The sequence below is a fragment of the Dasypus novemcinctus genome, chromosome 17 (genome assembly GCF_030445035.2).
Source record: "Dasypus novemcinctus isolate mDasNov1 chromosome 17, mDasNov1.1.hap2, whole genome shotgun sequence".
Classification (NCBI taxonomy): domain Eukaryota; kingdom Metazoa; phylum Chordata; class Mammalia; order Cingulata; family Dasypodidae; genus Dasypus; species Dasypus novemcinctus.
The window spans coordinates 26,895,390-26,917,469 of record NC_080689.1 but is presented as its reverse complement, the minus strand read 5'-3'; the positions used below and the strand labels follow the sequence as shown (position 1 = coordinate 26,917,469).

The 22,080-nt window shown below is 40.0% G+C and overlaps 1 protein-coding gene across 18 annotated transcripts in view; it reads left to right on the top strand.

Moving 5' to 3' along the window:
• The window catches only part of CDKL4 (cyclin dependent kinase like 4), a 124,026-nt gene that overhangs the window by 60,821 nt on the left and 41,125 nt on the right, over window positions 1-22,080 (top strand). For 14 of the 18 annotated variants that reach the window (XR_011646087.1, XR_011646086.1, XR_011646088.1 and 11 more), the window contains 5 exons: window positions 1,850-1,940; window positions 9,315-9,512; window positions 11,457-11,539; window positions 13,290-13,346; window positions 21,623-21,757. Coding sequence is in view for 11 of the 18 variants with exons in the window: in XM_071208783.1 (XP_071064884.1) it covers window positions 1,850-1,940; window positions 9,315-9,512; window positions 11,457-11,539; window positions 13,290-13,346; window positions 21,623-21,757 (564 nt within the window). In the remaining 7 variants the exon portion in view is untranslated. Of the gene's footprint in view, window positions 1-1,849; window positions 1,941-9,314; window positions 9,513-11,456; window positions 11,540-13,289; window positions 13,347-18,968; window positions 19,114-21,622; window positions 21,758-22,080 lie in introns of all 18 variants that reach the window. The other 4 variants (XR_011646092.1, XR_011646089.1, XR_011646090.1 and 1 more) reach the window with 1 other exon arrangement.

The window sequence follows — 22,080 nt, the reverse complement described above, 5'->3', positions numbered from 1 at the left end:
ATGGAGCTTTGCAGTGTAGGAAGTGGATGCTATATGTTTAAGCATATTCCATCCTCCACACTGTTTTACTGTTTCAGTGTTTCAGTATTTCTTACTCCCTTTTTCTTCAGTATCTTTTCCCTCTCTATCAGTGGCTTCTCTTACCTGGCCTACACCAATAAATTTTGCTGTTTGTTTGGAATGTATTAATACTTAATTTGCCTTAATACTTTTTTGGTTGGAAAGAAAGGTTTATGAATTTCACATGGATTTGCATTAGATAAAACACACACTCACATTTAAATAAGCCAGTAGACAGGTATCAGTGTAAGTCTATTTACTTTATAACGCTACATGTAGAGTGTAGAAATTTTGGAATTTGATGCAAACTCATTTGAGGTACATAATTTTCTAATTTAATCACCATTGATTGAGTGTTAGTCTTAGTTCTATATATGTGTTGCTTTAAAAAGTGGATGATATTAAAACTGTGGGGTTCTTTATTCCAAAAGTGTAATTTTTAAATTAATATCTAAGGCCTTAGGCTTTTAGTGGCCTAAAAACTTTTCCAAACTGCTCATCATCTAAATTATCAAACAGTTGACAGTAATTAAGACTAACTAGGAGCAGCTTCTGTTACCAGGGCCTTTTTCATGACCTAAAATGAATTTAGGATTCAGGCTCTTTTTTCTTCTTGCTGAATGGCTATTGTAGAAGCAAAGAAAAATTATTTCAGAATTGCCAACCTGACGGACATTCAGAGGGACTGGCAGCATGGCAGAGAAGGAAGGCAGGAGGCGCTGACTCACATTACTCTTGAATCTCTAGACTCTGGCAGGGGCACCGGCAATCTCAGGACTGTTGTGAGAATGAAATCAGTCACATGGAAGTGCTCTGAGAAGTACAGCTCTTCTGATGAGGGCCACATTATAGAAGGAGAGCGCTGTCATTTTTGCCCATTTGATTGTTTGGGGATTGGATAAACTGGAAGGGTGAAGTTCTGAAGGATAGGGCCTATGTGTTCTCTCAGATTAACCGTGTGTGTACCAAGGGTGCTCCCAGCTCAGTCCTCTTCTGGGAGGGAGCATGGTGCCTTTGCTTTATTCAGGATCAGTAGAATGATGCAGTAAGGTTTAAGGTGTGCTAGTATAAAAGAAAAATGGAGTTTCTCTGAGTAAGAGTGCCTCTTAGGGGTGTCCAGCTCTCCTGGGAGGGATTCTAGCTGCTTGTGTGCACATCTCACGGGAGAATTGCTAGGCATTCCAGGGTAGCTCACTGTTGAGGAAATCTAAGTGTTTCTCAACCCCTGATGCCACATGCTTTGGTATCACTAGAGTGACTCTAGGTTCCAGCATACCCAGAACAGGTCTGGTATGTGCCTGGTGTCCTGATTTGGATGATAATTAATCTCATCTCTCAAATTTTAAGTTCCGTTGTCATTCACATATTTTTCCAATTTCTCAAAATTGTAATTCTTATCCAACCTTAATTGGATTCTTGGGTGGCAGCAGTTCTTAGAGGGATACTGAGTCTAATCTCATGTAGAATTTTATTTTTCCTCTTATAGTTTAAATAGGGCCCAGTAAAAAGTGGAAGAAATAATTATATGGTACTCTTTCCTCAAGAAAAACAACGAAACAAAACAGTTTTCATGTCCCAGCAACATTTTTAATATATTTTTTCTTTTGGATGACAGGATTTACAAGTGCAAAATTGCCAATTTAAATTCCTTTAGAAAAATGGAAGAAACCCATATTTATTTTTATCTCATAAGCTATGTTTATCCATAATTTAACATTCATAGTTAAAGTTTAAAATTAAGCCTTGTCTTTTTGGTACTTCAAAGAAATAATCAAATATTATCTTACAGTGTATTCACAGAGATGTAAAACCTGAAAACATACTGATAACTAAGCAAGGAATAATCAAGATCTGTGACTTTGGCTTTGCACGGATTCTGAGTAAGTAGCAATTTTTTACTAATTTTGTCCAATTCCGATAACTGTGATATGATATAGTTTGAATTCTTACTTTAGATATTAAATATATGTTGAATGTCATGTTATTAGTCTTCAGAAAGGAAACTCTGCCTTTAACCTTTTAGTCAGTACATTAGTTTGCACTTCAACTCCACTCCATTCGACAAGAGTTTATTGGCTGTCATATTTATGTGCTTTGCCCTATAGGGGAGGAAACTTATTATTAGATGCATTTCCGCTCTTCATGCACTTATAATCTGAAATAGAAGGAACAATCAAAGAACAACACAGGATGATTGGCAATAAAATATTAAAGGGAAGGTGCCGACAGTTCCCTGGGGGGAGATACTAATGTGGACGAGAGTGGTTGGAAAAAAACTTCATGGAGCTGGTAACACCAAAAGAGTAAAATGATAACAGAAGAGAAAAGATTCAGAAGCAGTGCTAAGAAAAGGTAACTCATCCTAGGCAGGGGAGAACTTAAGGGAAAGAGGAACAAATAACTGTTTCTCCCTGAATCTGAAAATTTGCAGTGGACAAAAGCATACATATTAGAAATATACACATTGCAATATATGTATGTGCACAATCAGTGTCCTTACGCAAAGATTGGAAACAAAAATGGATCAAGGCTTTCTGAGGTTCCTGTCCTTGGTAGTTTAAGATGATGGAATCCCAATGAAATTGTTCTCTGTGCCATGTGGTTGCAAAGAGAAATGAACAAACACTGGACGACGTTTGAGCAAATATTGATAAATCCATATCATGAAATAATAGGCAGCTATTAGAGGTGATGTTTACAATGTTCAGTGACATTGGAAAATGTTTAAGATGTGGTAAGTGGAAAAGGAAAGCTACAAATTTATGTCATTATAAACATTAAGAACATAAAAGAATCATTTCAAATAAAAGCTACCTCGTAAATGTTCCTTTGGGAGATTTTTCTTCATGGTCTGGCAATGCTTCTGAAAATATAAACCCACTCAATTTTTCCTTGAATATTCATTTTGCTTTCCTGCTGAGACCCTTTAGGAAACATAGTCATTTCTTCTCTGAATGCAGAACACTAAAACTGAGTTGAAAATTAGGGTCATCTGTCTCAGAAATTTAATTTTCATAGTCTCTGAATGGTAAACTCATTGTGGCAATTTCAATAATAATTTCTTCTGCCGTGATATTTGTTATAAAAAAAGATATAGTGCAAGAGACTGACAACTTGTTAATAATAGTTTAAAAACTCAGTGAGATATGAGCTCAGGGACTGCTCACAGATTAGTTCCTTGTAAATACTGGTTTGGGGCACTGCTGGGTCATTACTGATAAAATAAGAGAGGCAAGGGCAGGGGACACTGAAGCCATGCCATGCTAAAAGGCTAACATTGGCACAGGAGACTTAACCACATAAACAATTAAAGTTCCTTAAAAATACACTGGAGAGAGAGACAGAAACAGAGAGGAGAGAGGGAGATACATAGAGAATACAATTTTAAAACAATCAAGGGCGAGAATTTTTCAAAATTAACAGCTTGATATAAAAAACTGACAAGCTGATAAGAAATAAGCACTAAAATTCTGAATTAAAAATTAGCAATGTGTTAACAGTTAATTCACAGAAGAAAGAAAAAAGGCTAATAAAAATGAAATAATCTTCCATTGTCAAAGAAATGCAAATTAAAATACTACTTTTCGTCCTTCAGTCTGGCAAAGATTTTCAAAACAGTAGTTTTCTCAAAGCTCACCAGGTTGCTTTCAGTGGAAACAGTTTGGATCACATCCTTGGGTAAATAAATTATAATAATATTGTTTCCTCAATTGTGACTAATGTAAAGTGTTAATAAAAGGGGCAAAATGTCAGGGAGGTATATGGGAACTCTATTGTCTGCATGATTTTTCTGTAAACCTATAATTTCTCTAATAATAATAATAAAAACTGAACAGAGATATCAGCAGCCATTTATCTGAGGTTGGGGAGAGGAGATTCTGGCATACATGCAAGTTGTAAAAATAAAAACAACTCACAAATAAAACCCCAATCAAAAACTTTTGTAAAGTGCCCTTTGAACCTTTAATTTCACTTTTAGGATTCTCTCATAATCCAATATGCTACTCCCTCCCAAAAAAAAACATACCATAATGTTCACTGTGGAATAATATATTTCTGGGGGAAAAATTGGAAAGAACCTAAATGTTCAGAGATAAAGAAATGGCTAAAGAATTTATCTGATTTAATATAATATCTTAAAATTAATGTTTTGAAAAACTTTAATGAATTGAGAAAATGCTGAGGCTCACACTATGGGAATAAATGAAAAAGAATGCAGAACTAGGGAAACGGACTTTGGCCCAGTGGTTAGGGCGTCCGTCTACCATATGGGAGGTCCGCGGTTCAAACCCCGGACCTCCTTGACCCGTGTGGAGCTGGCCATGCGCAGTGCTGATGCGCGCAAGGAGTGCCGTGCCACGCAAGGGTGTCCCCCGCCACGCAAGGGTGTCCCCCGCGTGGGGGAGCCCCACGCGCAAGGAGTGCGCCCATGAGGAAAGCCGCCCAGCGTGAAAAGAAAGAGCAGCCTGCCCAGGAATGGCGCCGCTCACACTTTCTGTGCCGCTGACGACAACAGAAGCGGACAAAGAAACAAGACGCAGCAAATAGACACCAAGAACAGACAACCAGGGGAGGGGGGAAATTAAATAAATAAATCAATCTTTAAAAAAAAAAAAAAAAGAATGCAGAACTGCATGTTTAGCCTGCATAGACAATGTATGTGTCTGTGTGTGTAATATTAATACAAGACTGGAAAGAAACACACCAAAATGTTAACACGGCTTCTTGAGAATTACTTTTATAACTTTAAAATATATATAAACAGGGAAGTGGATGTGGCTCAACTGATAGAGTGTCCGCCTGCCATATAGGAGGTCCAGGGTTCGAACCCAGGGCCTCCTGGCCCATGTGGTAAGCTGGTCCACGTGCAGTGCTGCTGCGTGCAAGGAGTGCCATGCCACGCAGGGGTGTCCCCTGCATAGCAGAGCCCCACACAAAGTCTGCCCGCAAGGAAAGCTACCCTGTGCAAAAAATCGCAGCCTGCTCAGGAGTGACGCCGCACACACAGAGAGCTGACACAGCAAGATGATGCAACCAAAAGAGACACAGATTCCCAGTGCTGCCTGACAAGAATGCAGGCGGACACAGAAGAACACACAGCGAATGGACACAAGAGAGCAGACATTTGGGGCGGGGGAGCTGGGGAGAGAAACAAATAAAATAAATCTTTTAAAATATATATATATATATAAACATATATATAAAATGTTCATATCTCTCAACCTAGTAATTCCTCTCATAGAAAGTCATTCTAAAGAATTAATCCTAAATCCAGAAAAAAACTGTGCAGAGATTGTCAATCCAGTATAATTAATAATGGTAGAATATAGGGGAAAATGGGAAAGGTAAAATAAATCATGGCACCATCACTTGGTAGGATGATATGCAGACACTAAACTCAAGTTTAGGAAGAGTTTATAATAACATGGTAAATGTATATAATTAGATGAAAAAAGCAGGATGCAAAATTATATATATAGTGTGATTACACATACTTAAAAAATTATGCTGCTAAAAAAAGAAAGAAGGTGTTTATTAAGGGATAGAGCTTTTTGTGGGTTTTTTGTTTATTATTATTGTTGTTGTTGTTGTTGTTCTTGGAATAATGAAATTGCTCCAGTAATGATTGAAGCAATAAATGTACAACTGTGATTATACCAAATACCATTGATTGTACACTTGGGATAAATTGTATGCTGTATTAATAAGTATCAATAAAATTGATTTTAAAAAGAAAAAGACTGGAAAGTATACACCAAAATATTAACACAAGGTTTCTTTGGGTGGTATAGCTTGGGTTTATCTTCCTTCTTTCTGTTTATTATTATTTTCATATTCTCTATAGTAAGCTTATATGATTTTTATGGTAGAAAAATGTTTCAAAGAAATAAAATATCATCCTTAACTAGTTAGTGGTTATTTTCTTTCTGAGTCTATTTCCCAAATTTCTTTATTTTTTTAATTGTGATAATATCCTATAACATAAAATTTGCTATTTAAGCCATTTTTAAGCTTAAAATTCTATGGCATTAATTACAATCACTGTGTTGTGCAACCATTACCACATCTATATACAAAATTTCTCATCACCTCAAACAAACTCTGTACCCATTAGACAATAACTCCCCTATTTCCCCTTCCCCATAGCCCCTGTACCTCTAATCTACTTTCTGTCTCTGAATTTGCCTGTGCTAGATATTTCATTTAAGTAGAATTATACATCATTTGACCTTTAGTGTCCTGCTTATTTCACTTAGTGTAATATTTTTCAAGGTTCATCCGTGTTATCGCATGTTTCATTCCTTTTTATGGCTAAATAATATTCCATTGTATATATACACATTTTGTTTATCCATTCATCTGTTGATGGACACTGGGGTTGCTTTCATCTTTTGGCTCTTGTGAATATTGCTGCCAAGGACCTTAGCATACAAGTATCTGAGTCCCTGTTTTCAGTTCTTTTAGGTATATACCTAAGAGTAGAATTGCTGGGTCATATTGTAATTCTCTGTTTAACTTTTGAGAACCTGCCAAATTGTTTTTCACAGAAGCTGCACCATTTTACATTCCCGCCAGCAATGTGCAAGGTTTCCAGTTTCTCCACATCCTCAATAGCACTTGTTATTTTCCATTTTATTGATTATAGCCATCCTATTAGGAGTGAAGTTGTATCTCATTGTGGTTTAAATTTGTATTTTCCAAATGGCTAACAATGTGGAATACCTTTTCATGTGCTTTTTGGCCGTTTCTATTTCTTCTTTATAGAAGTGTCTATTCAAATTTTTTGCCCATTTTTAACTTGAATTGTTTATCTTCTTGTTAACTTGTACAAGTTTATATATATTCTGCATATTAATCCCTTATCAGATATATAACTTCCAATTATTTCTCCCTTTTTGTGGGGTGTCATTTTATTCTCTTGATTGTCTTTGATTTACAAAAGTTTTAAATCTATATTTTTTCTTTTGCCTGTGCATTTGATGTTGTATTAAGAAACAATTACAGGGAAACGGACTTTGGCCCAGTGGTTACGGCATCCGTCTACCACATGGGAGGTCCGCGGTTCAAGCCCCGGGCCTCCTTGACACGTGTGGAGCTGGCCATGCGCAGTGCTGATGCGCGCAAGGAGTGCCGTGCTACACAGGGGTGTCCCCCGCGTAGGGGAGCCCCACGCGCAAGGAGTGCACCCATAAGGAGAGCCGCCCAGCGCGAAGGAGGGAGCAGCCTGCCCAGGAATGGCGCCGCCCACACTTCCTGTGCCGCTGATGACAACAGAAGCGGACAAAGAAACAAGACGCAGCAAAAAGACACAGAAAACAGACAACCAGGGTAGGGGAGGGGAATTAAATAAATAAAAATAAATCTTTAAAAAAAAAAAAAAAGAAACAATTGCAAAATTCAGGGCCATTTTAATTTGGGGTATTGATGCTTTACTTGATTATACCGGATGATTCTTAATGTTCTAAATTTTCTTTTTGTCTGCTTTAAAAAACAAAAAAGAAATTCAAGGCCATGTAGATTTGCCCCTATGTTTCCTTCCAAGAGTTATAGTCTTGGCATTCTTTAACTGTTTTTTTTTTTTTGTAAAAATGATTTGATAAACCTTTTTTTTAAAAAAAAAGATTTATTTATTTATTTATTTCTCTCCCCTTCCCCCCCCCCCCCACCCCGGTTGTCTGTTCTCTGTGTCTATTTGCTGCTGCTTTGTCCCTTCTGTTGTTGTAAGCGGCGCTGTAATCTGTGTTTGTTTTTGTTGCGTCATCTTCTTGTGTCAGCTCTCTGTGTGGGCAGCACCATTCCTGGGCAGGCTGCACTTTCTTTCGCGCTGGGCGGCTCTCCTTACAGGGCGCTCTCCTTGCGGGTGGGGCTCCCCTACATGGGGGACACACCTGCGAGGCACAGCACTCCTTGCACACATCAGCACTGCGCATGGGCCAGCTCCACACGGGTCAAGGAGGCCCGGGGTTTGAACCGTGGACTTCCCATGTGGTAGACGGACGCCCTAACCACTGGGCCAAGTCTGCTGCTCATTAACTTTTATTATTGAAAATTTTATATAATTTTTTTAAGATTTATTTGTTTATTTCTCTCCTTCCCCACCCCCACCCCCACCCCCCCCCACCCCCGTTGTCTGCTCTCTGTGTCCATATGCTGTGTGTTCTTCTGTGACCGCTTCTACCTTATCAGCGACACTGGGAATCTGTGTTTCTTTTTGTTGCGTCATATTGTTGGGTCAGCTCTCCATGTGTGCAGCGCCATTCTTGGGCAGGCTGCACTTTCTTTTACGCTGGGCGGCTCTCCTTACGGAGCACACTCCTTGCACATGGGGCTCCCCTATGCGGGGGACACTCCTGCATGGCACAGCACTCCTTGCGCACATCAGCACAGAGTATGGGCCAGCTCCACACCGGTCAAGGAGGCCTGGGGTTTGAACCGTGTACCTCCCATATGATAGGTGGACGCCCTGTCCTTTGGGCCAAGTCCTCCTCCTAGCTCCTATTTCTTGAACCATCTTTTGTGGCAGTTAAGCACATTGCCTGAAGCCTTTTCTAAGGAGAATTGCCCAGTTATCCATCTCTGCAAGCCCACCTTGTTTACCAAATGCTCCTCCTCTGTTCTGCATTTGTAAAACCCACATATGAAACCTGCCTTTTGAAAGTTAAAGGCCAGTGGAATCTTCTCACCAACCTGCCTTCAGCCTCAAAGGAAGAAGCAGGGTTCCTGAGTCTTCAAGGTCATGTGGGAATTGTGGCATTTGCTTTCACCCACTTGCAAGTGCCTTGGCCCCAGGGGGTCACACCTTTGGCAGTAGGACAAGACTGGCAGTGAGGCTGCGCCCAACTCTCCTGTCATCTGCCTATCACATACCACCCATGACTCAGCCCGAGGATTCAAACTGAGGTTTTTTTCTTAATGAGTCCTAAGTAACAAATTTGGATAGAAAAATGAGTTTAAGGCAGCTGTCCAGCACCATCCTGATAGTAATGTCAAATAAACAATAGTTGGTTTAGACTTAAAGTTCCACTATAGAAATCCTTATTTTTCAACCTGATTGGAATTATACAGATGTTAACTGGCTAAGGTACCTTTGAAAAGTGAATTGACTAAGTCAGTGCACAGTATAACTGAATGAATGCCTCGGTGCATTAACTTTAGGAATATCATGGCCTCTGAGAGTTATTGAAGCTTGCCTGCCCTTGGGAGTAGCTCACATTTTGGGGGACAATGACTCACCAGGTCTGATGCATTTCCAGTTCCAGGAGATGCCTACACTGACTATGTTGCTACAAGATGGTACCGAGCTCCTGAACTTCTTGTGGGAGATACCCAGTATGGTTCTTCTGTCGATGTGTGGGCTATTGGCTGTGTCTTTGCAGAGCTCCTGACTGGCCAGCCACTCTGGCCTGGAAAATCAGATGTGGACCAACTTTATCTGATAATCAGAACACTGGGTATGTATTGCTTTTATGGCCTACTAAGTTGCTAAATTGTTGAAGTAACAGTATGTTGTTGTAATGAAAAACAAGCATTTTCTTTCTTCTCCAAAGTGTTGCTCAAGGTGATTGTTGCGGGTTCTGGATTATAGCCAAATCCTAATGCTCTTCCCAATATATAGACCCATAACTACTCTCAGGGAAGAGCTTTCAGATGCCTTTCCAAGTAAAATCAATTAGCCCTGGAATACACTATACTTTCATTGTCCGTTTCAGCTTAAGATAGGAATGAGGATATGAGTCAGCTGTCTAGAGCTTAACCTAAGAGATAATTGACCAAATGCAATTTCTATCCTCTGTAAAAGAGGGTCGTTCCCCACTCCCTTTCTTCTCGAGCAGGGGGTCAGCAAACTTCTCCTATAAAGGGCCAGATGGTAACTATTTTAAGTTTTACAGACGTACAGCCTCAGTTACAAAAGCAGCCATAGTCAATATGGAAAAAAAAAAAATAGGCATAGTTGTATTCCAATAAAACCTTATTTATGGACACTGAAATTTCAATTCCATATTAATTTTCTTATGTCTCAAATTACTGTTTTTCTTTTAAACCACTTAAGTCACTGGCCATACAGAAACAGAAGCCTGGCCTGATGTGGCCCCCAGACCAGAGTTCCCAGGCCCCTGCCCTAGAGGTCAAGAGGTTGATTGTATGTCCTGAGTGCTGCCCTGGCTATGGCTGCTAGAACATAAACTCATATTAGCATTTCTCCTTTGTATAGAACTTAAGAAGTTACACATTACTTTCATACAGTCTCTCTTAGTCTTAAAGAAAAACCACTAAGGGAGTGATAACAGTTTTAATTGTACCAATTTTACAAATGATGAAACTGAGGCTCAGGGAGCTTCCATGATTGGCATGAAGTCATGCAGCCAGTTAAGTGCAGAAATAGGAATGGGTCAGTGGGTCACTTTCACAAGCTGTTGTAATTCATCAGCATCTTCAGCATTTGTTGTCTCCCTCTTCCTGACTGGAAAAGAATATAACCCAAAAGCTTAGCAGCAGCTTTATACCAGAAGCATAGATGCAAAGAAAGTGATACCTCTACATACAAGATGAGCACTCATTCATTCCTTCCCCTAAACCAAAGGTTCTTAACCTTTTTTGTTCCACAAACCCCTTTACCAGTCAGGTGAAAACCACGGACCCCTTACTAAGTCCACACTGTACTGTGTATTTAATAAATAAGATCCCACCCACACCAACATGTCCCTACAAGAATAATGTGGTTTTTTAAATTTCAATTCAAGCTCATGGACCCCTGGTTAAGTACCCCTGCCCTAGACTCTCTTGACAGCCTGCCTACTAAGCAAGGGAATTCCTGCAGCAAGGGAATTAGTGCAGTTCCCTGTTTGTCACCAACACGTTCTTCTGGAGAATTTGGCAACATGAAAAATGTGGGGTAGAGTATCACTATAGGTCACATGTTCAGTGAATATTGTCCATTTGATTGATTTCCTAAAAGGTTTGTGGAAATTTATGGTGAGCTTTGTTATTATACAAACCCGAGTTAAAATTCTGGGTTTGTCATTTGAACTTGGAAAAGTTATTAAACCTCTGTGAGCCTCAGTTTCCTCATCTGTATAGTAGAGACTAAAGATACCACCTATTATGAGACTGTTATAAGATTAAATGGGTTCATGTGTAAAGCCCCTGGCACCATTTTCTCACCTCTTTTGATGGAAGGTGAATGGCAGACCAAATGAAGTGTGGTAGAGACAGTTGTGTGGATTGACTGACCTTTCCTGAGAAGCCATGCTTTTGCAGTGACCCCTTCCTCCAAAATCAAGAGAAAATGACTGGGCTCAATGTTTCTTTCATACCTAGACCTCAGAAGATAACCATATAGGCCCTGTATTATTTTTCCTAAGTTTATCTTGAGTTCTGTGGCTTTTATTTTGCAGGAAAACTAATCCCAAGACATCAATCTATCTTTAAAAGTAACCAGTTTTTCCATGGAATCAGTATACCTGAACCAGAAGACATGGTAAACTGCTCTAATTTGGATACTTACTATTCATGTTGCTCCTTTCTTTAAAGGGATGGAAATTTTTTTATGTTTGTGCTTTTGGTTTCTGTTTTTTTTGTGACATACAGACTCAGATCAAAGAAAATATATAAAAGATAATAAAAGTGAACCAGAAGAATTCTTTAAAAATTTTACTTGTCCTGTCTATTCAGAGATTAAATCAGTGTTCAATTTGAAGTGAAAGTATATTTAATTCCTTACATAAGTACTTTGATCTTTTTGGTTCAGAGCACTGGAGTAATTTTCCCTGAAATAATTATTTTCTCATAAATTGTACTTACTACAGTCCTCCTTATTTTTTAAAGGAGGTACTAGGGATTGATCCTGGAACCTTGTACATGGGAGGCAGATGCTCAGCCACTGAACTACATTCACTCCCTGTCTTAAGTTTTTTCTCAGTTTGTAGAACCAGGTTCAACTCAATAAAAAAACATTTCTTCACTATTTATTATTTTCAAATGGAAGGCCATTCAACAAAATGGTCTTCATTCATGGTAGTCATTAAACTCTAAATCACAGTGGTCATCTCTATCCTCTTGCTGAGTTCTTTGCCTTGATTTTGGGATGTATCAGTGAATACTTGACCCTCTAACTCTCTGTAGACCTTGATTTCCTGTCTGTGTTACCTAATTCTGGGTTATGATCTTTAAAACTCCATATGATCTAGAATCTGCCTATGGAAAGAAAGGCATGCAGAATAGGTGTGTCCGCAGGGATGCAGGGATGCAGAAAGAGCTGTGTAGCCAGATCATGATTTATGATGCATGTGCACACTCTAAGTTTCAAATGGCCCAACTGTCTGTAGATACTCTATGCCCACTTAAAATCAATTATTTAATATATTTTGACTTATATACCATTTTTCTTTTTAATGTATTTGTTAAAGATTGAATAGACTACAAGATTAAAGACTTAATTAAAAAATAATATCTGTAGAAGATGTTTAATTTAAAGAATAAAATATAACAAACCCCCATGTGTCCCTTGCCCAGGTAAAGAAATAGGATATTACCATTATTTTGAAGTGTCCCTCTCCCAATGTGCTCTCCTCCTCAGTGCTATACCTTTCCCTCCCCATGACTCTGAATTTTGTGTTTATCATTCTTTTGTTTTCTGTAGAGCTCTTACATATGTAGTTCAACATGTTTTCATTAATCTTCAAAGCATTCCAGAAAGTAGATAAGACACAGCTATCATAGTACTCTTGTCATATTTCAAATGGAAACTTTGGGACCCACATTTACACAGCATCAACTTAAGACCTGGTGCAATCAAGAAAATAACTTGTTTTTATTTCAGACTTTCATGCTATAGAATAAAATTATGTAAAAACATGATTTTTATAAAAACTTCAAAAGGAATTATCTAACCTACTAGAGGTACTTTCTCCAAAGTGTCCTTCTTGGTTTTTTAAAAATATTTCACAGTACATTTTTTTAAAAGATATATTTCATTTATTTATCTTCCCCCACCTCCTCATTGTTTGCTGTCACTCTGCTCCCTGTGTCCATTTGCTATGTGCTCTCTGTGTCTGCTTGTCTTCTCTTTAGGAGGCACCAGGAACCCAACCTGGAACCTCCCATGTGGTAGGCAGAAGCTCAATTCCTTGAGCCACATCCACTTCCCCACAGTGTTCTTATTACCAGTACATTCAAAATATGTTACTTTGTTGAGATATAACTTTGAATTTCTTTATTTTGTTTCCTAGGAAACTCTTGAGGAGAAGTTCTCAGATGCTCATCCCATGGTTTTAAATTTCATGAAGGTACTTCAAAATCAGTTATAACCATTATTAATTATAAATTGTAATGGTTGATCCTGGAAACTCTAAGAAAGGTGGCCAGTGGGTCAAATACTACCAAAGTAGAATATAGTCAATGAAAACAATAAGAAAATGTAACATTGGTGTTTTCCGCAGTAGTAGTTTTAATGTAGTCATTGAAATTAGTAGAAAACCAGCAAAGTCGAAACCACGCAGACAGTAGACCCAGCCCTTACACTAGGCCCAAGAGAGATGGTCAAACAAAGGACACATTCTAATAAAAAGCAGAAGGAACTTGCCTGTGACCTGTCTTGCAGTCATGCTTGACCCACTGAGGCCATCTAGAAGGTGCGAGCCTTCTATCCAACATGGATAATGAAAGCTCAATGGGGATGGAGATACTAGTGAGGCTATCTATCTTTAACAAACAGTTGCATTCTATGAATATCTACGGCAGTGATTTCCCATTGTGGCTACTCATAAGAATGACTTGGAAGCTTTTTAAAAATACAGATTTCAGTATATTACCTCAGATTTACAGAAGCAGAATCTCTATGAGTAGGGCCTTGGAATCTTTAAATATCCCCTTAGGTGATCATGATAAGCAGCCCAGTTTGAGACTCATCTGATCTAGAAGGTGGGGTCAACTGGATGGCAACCTTTGTGCTCATGCTGGTCCCTGCTGTGGTGCTATCAAGGGCGCTGGATTGCTCCAGTCTGAGCCCTCTCTGAGACTCAGAGCTCAAAACCTGTGTGTACTCACACCCTCCTTACCCTCCTCCACCTAACCTCAGCTGCTATGTACTCTGGCTCCATGATTTGACCTGCCTTCACCCAGAACTATGCAGGTCCTGCCTGGAAGCCCAATTCCCTGATTTTGTTTTTAACAGCTCATTCTGACTCACCTGCAATTCAGCAAAACCTCCAAGGGAGAGGGGAGGCATCAAGCACTGTAAGCCCAACCCATTCTCAGGTAGAGGCCAGAGCCTCAGGTGGTTTACTGCTCCAGGTAACCAGAGAAAAAGCTCCCTGGAAGGCAGCTCAAGGACATGAAAACTCCATTGTAGAGGACAAGCTCCTCATCTCAAGGGATGAAGTGCCTTGTTGGCCTGCCCATGATTTTGGGTGAAGCTAAATTTGTTATTCAAATTTGATTTAGACTCATAAGTATCAAACTGAGACCCAAGTATTCTCTAAGTGGGTCAAGGATTGTGCTATTCTATGGGCCTACCCTCTCTCTCAGATTTCTGCCCCCTGTTAGATGTAAGAAGGCTTGGATTGAGATTTCAACAATAAATGCCAGCTACTACAACAGGAAGTTTTCCTATGGGACTGGGTTATCTTCTATGAAGGGAACTGCCTGGATAGGTAAAACAGTAGTCAATAACAGTGCCAGGGACAGTGGTGGCATGCAGTGGCCCGTCTACAACAAGTGTTTGTATTCTCTTCATTAAGCTTAAACATGAGACCATGCTCACAGTTTTACTATTTATTATCCAGTTTTTTTCCTATAGTTGTGGCCATCCTATCACTATACTAGTTTGATCTGGTCATCAAGAGAAAGGGAGGCAGATTTGGCTCAACAGATAGAGCATCCGCCTACCAAATGGGAGGTCCACGGTTCAAACCCAGGGCCTCCTTGACCCGTGTGGAGCTGGCCCACACGCAGTGCTGATGTGTGCAAGGAGTGCCATGCCACGCAGGGGTGTCCCCCGTGTAGCGGAGCCCCACAAGCAGCACTCCATAAGGAGAGCCACCCAGTGCGAAAGAAAGTCCAGCCTGCCCAGGAGTGGCACTGCACACACAGCTGACACAGCAAGATGACGCAACAACAATAACAAAAAAGAGACACAGATTCCCTGTGGCACTGACAAGGATACAAGTGGACACAGAAGAACACATAGAGCAAATGGACACAGAGAACAGACAACTGGAGCTGCTGGGGGGGGTTAGTAAATAAATAAATAATAAAAAAAGAGAAAGTTGTAGATTATTAGAGTTTTAATAAAGGGCTGTCAGAGAGATTAGAAATTTCAAGAAAAGGATTCTTCCTTGGGAATTGTATTACCAGTTTCTCATCCCTCATCATCCTGACTTCTCCCAGGTTAGGAGCTCCCCTAACAGGGAGCATCTTCGAGAATTCATCAGGCCCTTGGAGTGCAGAAAGTTATTAATCTAGGCAGACATGGACTCAGAAGCCTCAACTCCATCAGATTCTTATCAGTGCTTCTAAAGTTAATCAAGCAGGACATTGTTCCAGTCTAAGCCCATGGAGCAGCTCAGTATTAGCCACCTCGTCTAAGAATCTAAAAATTCTAATAAAGACCCAGAGGTATTTAGTGATGGACTAGATCTCAATAAAATGGAGGCCCATACAAAGGAAGTGAATGAATTCAAGATACATTAAGAAGGATTCAAGGAAAGCTCTCTCATACCACTAGCTGGATATAAGCTTAAGGAACAGATGCCACAGAGTCTAAATTCCAACAGTAACACATTAAAATATTAAAACGCCCAGGTTTCAACAAAAGATTACAAAATGTACAAAAAAATAGGAAGTGATGGCCCAGGTAAAGGAGAAGCTTAAAGCAATAGAAGCCAGCAATGGAAAGAACCATACCTGGGACATACCAGACAAAAATTTTAGAAGCGGATGTGGCTCAACCAATTGAGCTCTTACCTACCACATGGGAGGTCCTGGGTTTGGTTTCCAGTCTTCCTAGAGAAGACAAACAAGGCAACAAGCTGGCACAATGGGCAGATGCAGCAAGCTAATGCAACAAGATGACACAACAAGGAGAAAGACAATGAGAGAGAAAGAAGGGAGCTGAGGTGCTCAAGTGATTGAGTACCTCTCTCCCACATGGGAGGTCACAGGTTCAGGTCCCAGTATCTCCTAAAGAGAATACAAGCAGACACAGAACACACAGCAAATAGATCCTGAGAGCAGACAACAAGCACTAACAACAAGGGGGAATAGAATAAATAAATCTTTTTTAAAAACTTAACACATCAGGTTAGGCATAAATTTACATGTTTCCCACGTACTAGGTCCTTGGTTCAATCCCCAGCACCTCCTAAAAAAATCATCCTAAATATGTGCAAAGAGCCAAAGGAAAACATGGACCAAGAATTAAAGGAAATCAGAAAAATTAAGGTGAGCACAAAGAATATTAATATAGAGATAGAAATTATGAAAAGGAACCAAATAGAGCTGAAGATCATAACAGAAATTTTAAAGATCCCTAGAGAGGTTCAATAGCAGATTGGAACTGGCAGAATAAAGAATCAGTGGACTTGGAGACCATTGAAATCATCCATTCTGAGAAGCAGAAAGAAGAAAGAATGAAGAAAGGTGAAACAGAGCCTGAGGAATTTGGGACACCATTGAGCATAGCCAATATACACGTTGTGGAAGTCCCACAAAGAGAAGACATAGAGAAAGAGGCAGAGAAATTATTCAAAGAAATAATGACTGAAAACTTTCCAAATTTAATGAATATACACATTCAAGATACTCAAATAGCTCCCTACAGGATAAACCCAAGTAGACTCACACCATGCCATGTTATAATCAAACCATTGACTACCAAAGAATCCTGAAAACCACAAAAGAGAAGCAACATGTCACATACAAGAGAACCTCAATGAAAGTAAGTGCCACTTTCTTTTCAGAAACCATGGATAAGGGAAGCAGATGTGGCCCAGGCAACTGGGCTCTCGCGTACCACATGGAAGGTCACTGGTTTGGATCCCAGTGCCTCCTAAAGAAGACAGCAAACTGGCGCAATAGGCAGACATGGCCAGCTGACACAACAAGAGACACAAGAAGAAAAAGCATAATGAGAGGGAAGAAGACTTGACCCAATGGTAAGGGAGTCCGCCTACTACATGGGAGGTCCACGGTTCAAACCCTGGGCCTCCTTGACCCGTGTGGAGCTGGCCCATGTACAGTACTGATGCACGTAAGGAGTGCCATGCCACGCAGAAGTGTCCCCCGCGTAGTGAAGCCCCATGCGCAAGGAGTGCACCCCGTAAGGAGAGCCACCCAGCACGAAAGAAAGTGTAGCCTGCCCAAGAATGGCACCGCACACACGGAGAGCTGACACAACAAGATGACTCAACAAAAAGAAACAGATTCCTGGTGCCACTGAAAAGGATAGATGCGGTCACAGAAGAACACACAGTGAATGGACACAGGGAGCAGACAACCTGGGCGGGGGGGGCAGGAAGAGAAATAAATAAATCTTTAAAAAAAAAGCATAATGATAGATGCAACAAAGCAGGGAGCAGAGCCTCCTGGTGCCTCCTAAAAAAGACAGCAAGATACAACAAGAGATACAGGGAGGAAAAACATAATGAGAGGCACAACAAAGCAGGGAGCAGAGGTGGCTCAAGTGATTAGGCACTTCCCTCCTGCATCAGAGGTCCCAGGTTCAGCTCCCAGTGCCTCCTAAAGAAACAAGACAGACAGACACAGCAAGTGAAAAACATTAACGGGGTGGGGAGAAATAAATAAATAAATAAGATCTTTGAAAAAAAAAAAAAGAAACCATGGAGGCAACAAGGCCATGGGAAGATTTTTTTTTTTAATGTTAAAAGCAAAAAAAGAATTGCTGACCAAGAATTATCTATCTGACAAAACTGTCTTTCAAAAACGAGGGAGGAAATGAAGAAATTCTCAGGTAAACACTGAGAAAGTTCGTCACCACTAGACCTGCCCTACAGGAGATGCTAAAGAAAGTTCTGCAGGTTGAAAGGAAAGGACAGGAAGCAATGACTGAAGCCACATAAGGAAATAAAGATCTTCAGTAAAGATAATGACATGGGTAAATATAAATACCAGTACTATCGTATTTTTGATTTGTAACTCCACTTTTTACTTCCTACAGGATTTAAACAGCAAATGCATAAATTATAATGATAAATCAATAGTCTTGGACTCAAAATATATAAATATGTAATTTATGATAAGAACTACACAAAGTTGTGGATACAGAGGAGTATATGAATATAGTTTTTTTGCTATTGAAGTTAAGTTGATATCAAAGCAAACAAGATTGTTACAGATTTTGGATGTTAAATTTCAGCCCCATTGTAACCACAAATAAAATATTGGAGAATATGCAGACTCAGAGAGACAGACAGTACAGATCAGGTTACCAGGGATAGTGGGAGGCAGTCGCAATAGGGAGTTAATGCAAAATGAGTACGGGGTTTCTGTTAATGTAAAGGGAAAATTCTAGTAATGGATGGTTGGTGAAGGTACTGCAACATTGTGAATGTGATTAATCCCACTGAAAACTTGAATGGTATGTTTGGTAGGATTTGGGATGGGAAGATATATATGTTGTATATAGGTTTCTGTATTAGTTAGCCAGAGGGGTGCTGATGCAAAATACCAGAAATCTATTGGTTTTTATAAAGGGTATTTATTTGGGGTAGGAGCTTACAGATACCAGGCCATAAAGCATAAGTTACTTCCCTCACCAAAGTCTGTTTGGAGCAAGATGGCTGCTGACGTCTGTAAGGGTTCAGGCTTCCTGGGTTCCTACCTTCCTGGGGCTTGCTTTTCTCTGGGTTCGAGGTTCCTTCCTTCCTGGTGCTGGCTTCTCTTTCCTCTAGGTGCTGACTTCCCGGGTCTTCAGCATAAAACTCTAAAAACAGCAGAAATCCTCAACTCTGTTCTTCGCCATGCCTTTTATCTGTGAGTCCCCACCCACGAAGGGGTGGGGATGCAACGCCCTAATCATAACTCAATCATGCCCAGGTACAGATCAGATTATAAGCATAATCCAATATTTCTTTTTGAAATTCATCAATTACATCAAACTGCTACAGTTTCCACAATTTAAAATAAAAAAGGAAAGAGAAACTAAAGAGATAATGACAAATGCAATACATGATAATGGGTTGGATCTAAAAATGGAGCAGGAAAATCTCAAAAGGACGTTATTAGGACATAAGAAAAAATTGAAGTATATACATTGTAAGCTTCATATAATGTTAAATTCCTTGAACTTGATTATTGCATTTAAGGTAGTTACACAAATGAATATCCTTGTTTATAAGAAATGTACATAGAAGTATTATGTTTTAGGGGTATGATGTGTACAGTCTGCTTTCAAATATACAGAAGATAGATACATAGATGATAGATGTAGAAATAGATGGACACGCATATCACATAGTAATGAGACTCAAAGTATTGTTGGGAGACTTTTGGGGGGCCCCCAGATCCTTTCACAGAGTCTGGGGTCAAAACCATCTCGAGGGGAACAGAATTAGGTTAAGTGGTTGAGCACCTGCTTCCCATGTACAAGATCCTGGGTTCGATCCCCAGTACCTCCTAAAAACAACTCTCATTGGGGCATGGATGTAGCTTAGTGGTTGAGTGCCTGCTTCCCATGTATAAGGTCCTGGGTTCAATCCCTAGTACCTCCTAACAACAACAACAACAACAACAAAATCATCATCATAATAAGATAAATAAGCAGATAAAAAAAGGAAGGAAGGAAGGAGGGGGAGACAGGGGCAAAGGTGGCAAAATGTTAAAAAATATATATATATTTTGAGACGTAAAGCAGTAGGACTTAGTTATGATTTAGATGTAGGGAGTGAAACTGAGAATAGTGACAAGGAGGTGTCCTTGAGACCAGAGATGTTAACTAGGCAATTGGGTATGTGGGTCTAGTGCTCAGAGAAGACTAAATATACATGGGGAAATCTCTGGCACACCTTGAAAATTGAAGCCATGGCCATCAATGAGATCAGCTAGAAACTGAGAACAGATGAGAAGAAACAAGAACTTAGTACTGAGCCTTGAGGAGTTCCATTCAACCATTGTAGAGAAGGTACACTAGCAAAAGCTGATTTGAAAAGGAGTGGGCCAGGAGATAGGGGAAGGAAAATGAGGAATCAGAGAAGCCAAAGAAAGTTTCAAGAAAGAGGCACGGTCAGTAGTGTCTAATACTATTGAGATGAGAATTCAGAATATCTCCTGGATTTGAGGTTGTGGAAGTAGGGATCATGGGTATTAATCCCACATTTGTGGGATGGTGGAGGCAGAAGCCAGAAAGAAGTGGTGAATTAGAGACCACCACAGTTTGTACTCAGAACAGTCTTTCTGTCCTGGTTATATCCCTGTCAATATTGGGGTTTTAGGAGACTGATTCCCAGTAGCAGCTGGAGTAAATCTGTATCATGGATCATTAACTAGTGGGTCGTCTGCTTGGAATAGGTATTAGATGTGGAGTGGCGACAGTCTGGTTACACTGAGCAGAGTAGCTTCTTAAAGAACAGGACTAATCAGAAACATCTCCAAAGGGCAAATGAGACTGCTTAGGGTCAGGCAGTTCTCAGGGGTCCCAGAGAATCTGAGGACAGCTTTGGAAGGACAGACACACTCCTGGGCAGCCTATGGCTAGAGCAGTCTCCGACAAAGCAATTGTCTTGACACCTGAATGTCCCAAAGCCCAGTTTGTTAATGTTCACGAGCCTTATTTCTCTCCTTTGGACATAGAGCAAGAAATTCCAGATCTTCTGTGCCTGGGTATTCTAAGGCTGCTCCAATTCTTTGTGGACCATTATCTTTATTGGTGGAAAAAGTCTCATTCCCTGGCCAAAGAGCATGAGGGCTTTTTAGGGAAAAGTGTCTTTGTGTCGGGACTACCACTCACCCCTCTGCTGCCGTAGTCCTTCCCAAGCTGGGGGCCAGAGTTAAAGGCTTCTCAGAGCCTGAAATGTAAAGGGGCATGAAGCTACCTTTCCTTTTTGCCCCTATTTCTGCTTGTATGGATGGAAATTCTAGTTACCCCCATTAAGAGTCTCTCAGTAGGAGGCTTCCACTTCTTCAACCATCTCCTTAAACCAGTGGCATCATAATCACCTGGAGGACTTAATACACATTGCCCCCAGGGCTTTTGACTCAGAGGGTTTGGGGTAAACCCAAGAATTTGCATTTATCACAAGTTCCCAGATGATGCTGGTGTTGCTCCTTGAAGACTCCTGCAAACTATTTGCTTTGAAGAGATGTCACTGGTGGAAACACCTGAGCTAAATGTAGCCATTTCCAGAGACAATGAATGTTAATCAGTTCTACCCTCAAAAGACTTTGATGTGGTAAAAGAAAAGCAATCCTAGCTCTTAACAAGTTCTATGCACTCGATAATGTACAAACTTGAAGATTTTCTAAGCTCATATTTGTTCAGAGGTTTTGGTCACAGTAACAAAATAAATCCCTCTCTCAGTATTGTCTCTGCTTTTCTCTTCTTCCAAAGGGGTGTCTGAAGATGAATCCAGATGACAGATTGAGTTGTGCCCAACTCCTGGAGAACCCCTACTTTGACTCTATGCGCGAGGACCAAATGAAAAGAAAAGGACGCAATGAGGGAAGAAACAGAAGGCGTCAGCAGGTACTTCTGTTCAAAAGTTAAAAGTTTTACTTTAAAAATTTTTTGCCCTTTTTCTACCTTTCAAAGAGAGATCAGGTGGACACCAAGAACTTTTCTTTGTATTTGTTTAGTTGTATTTATTTATCTTAATAAATGTTGGTGTTTGATGTACTAAAAGTAAATATCCAGATTGTTGCAAAGTCTTATTCCAAATACACTTGCACCAGATTATTGCACAGCTCTTCAGATTTACCTCCTGCTGGATTGTATATCCACAACACAACCGTTCATACACTTCAGCCTTGATAGCCTCCAAACACACAATAAAGGAAACATGATTCTTT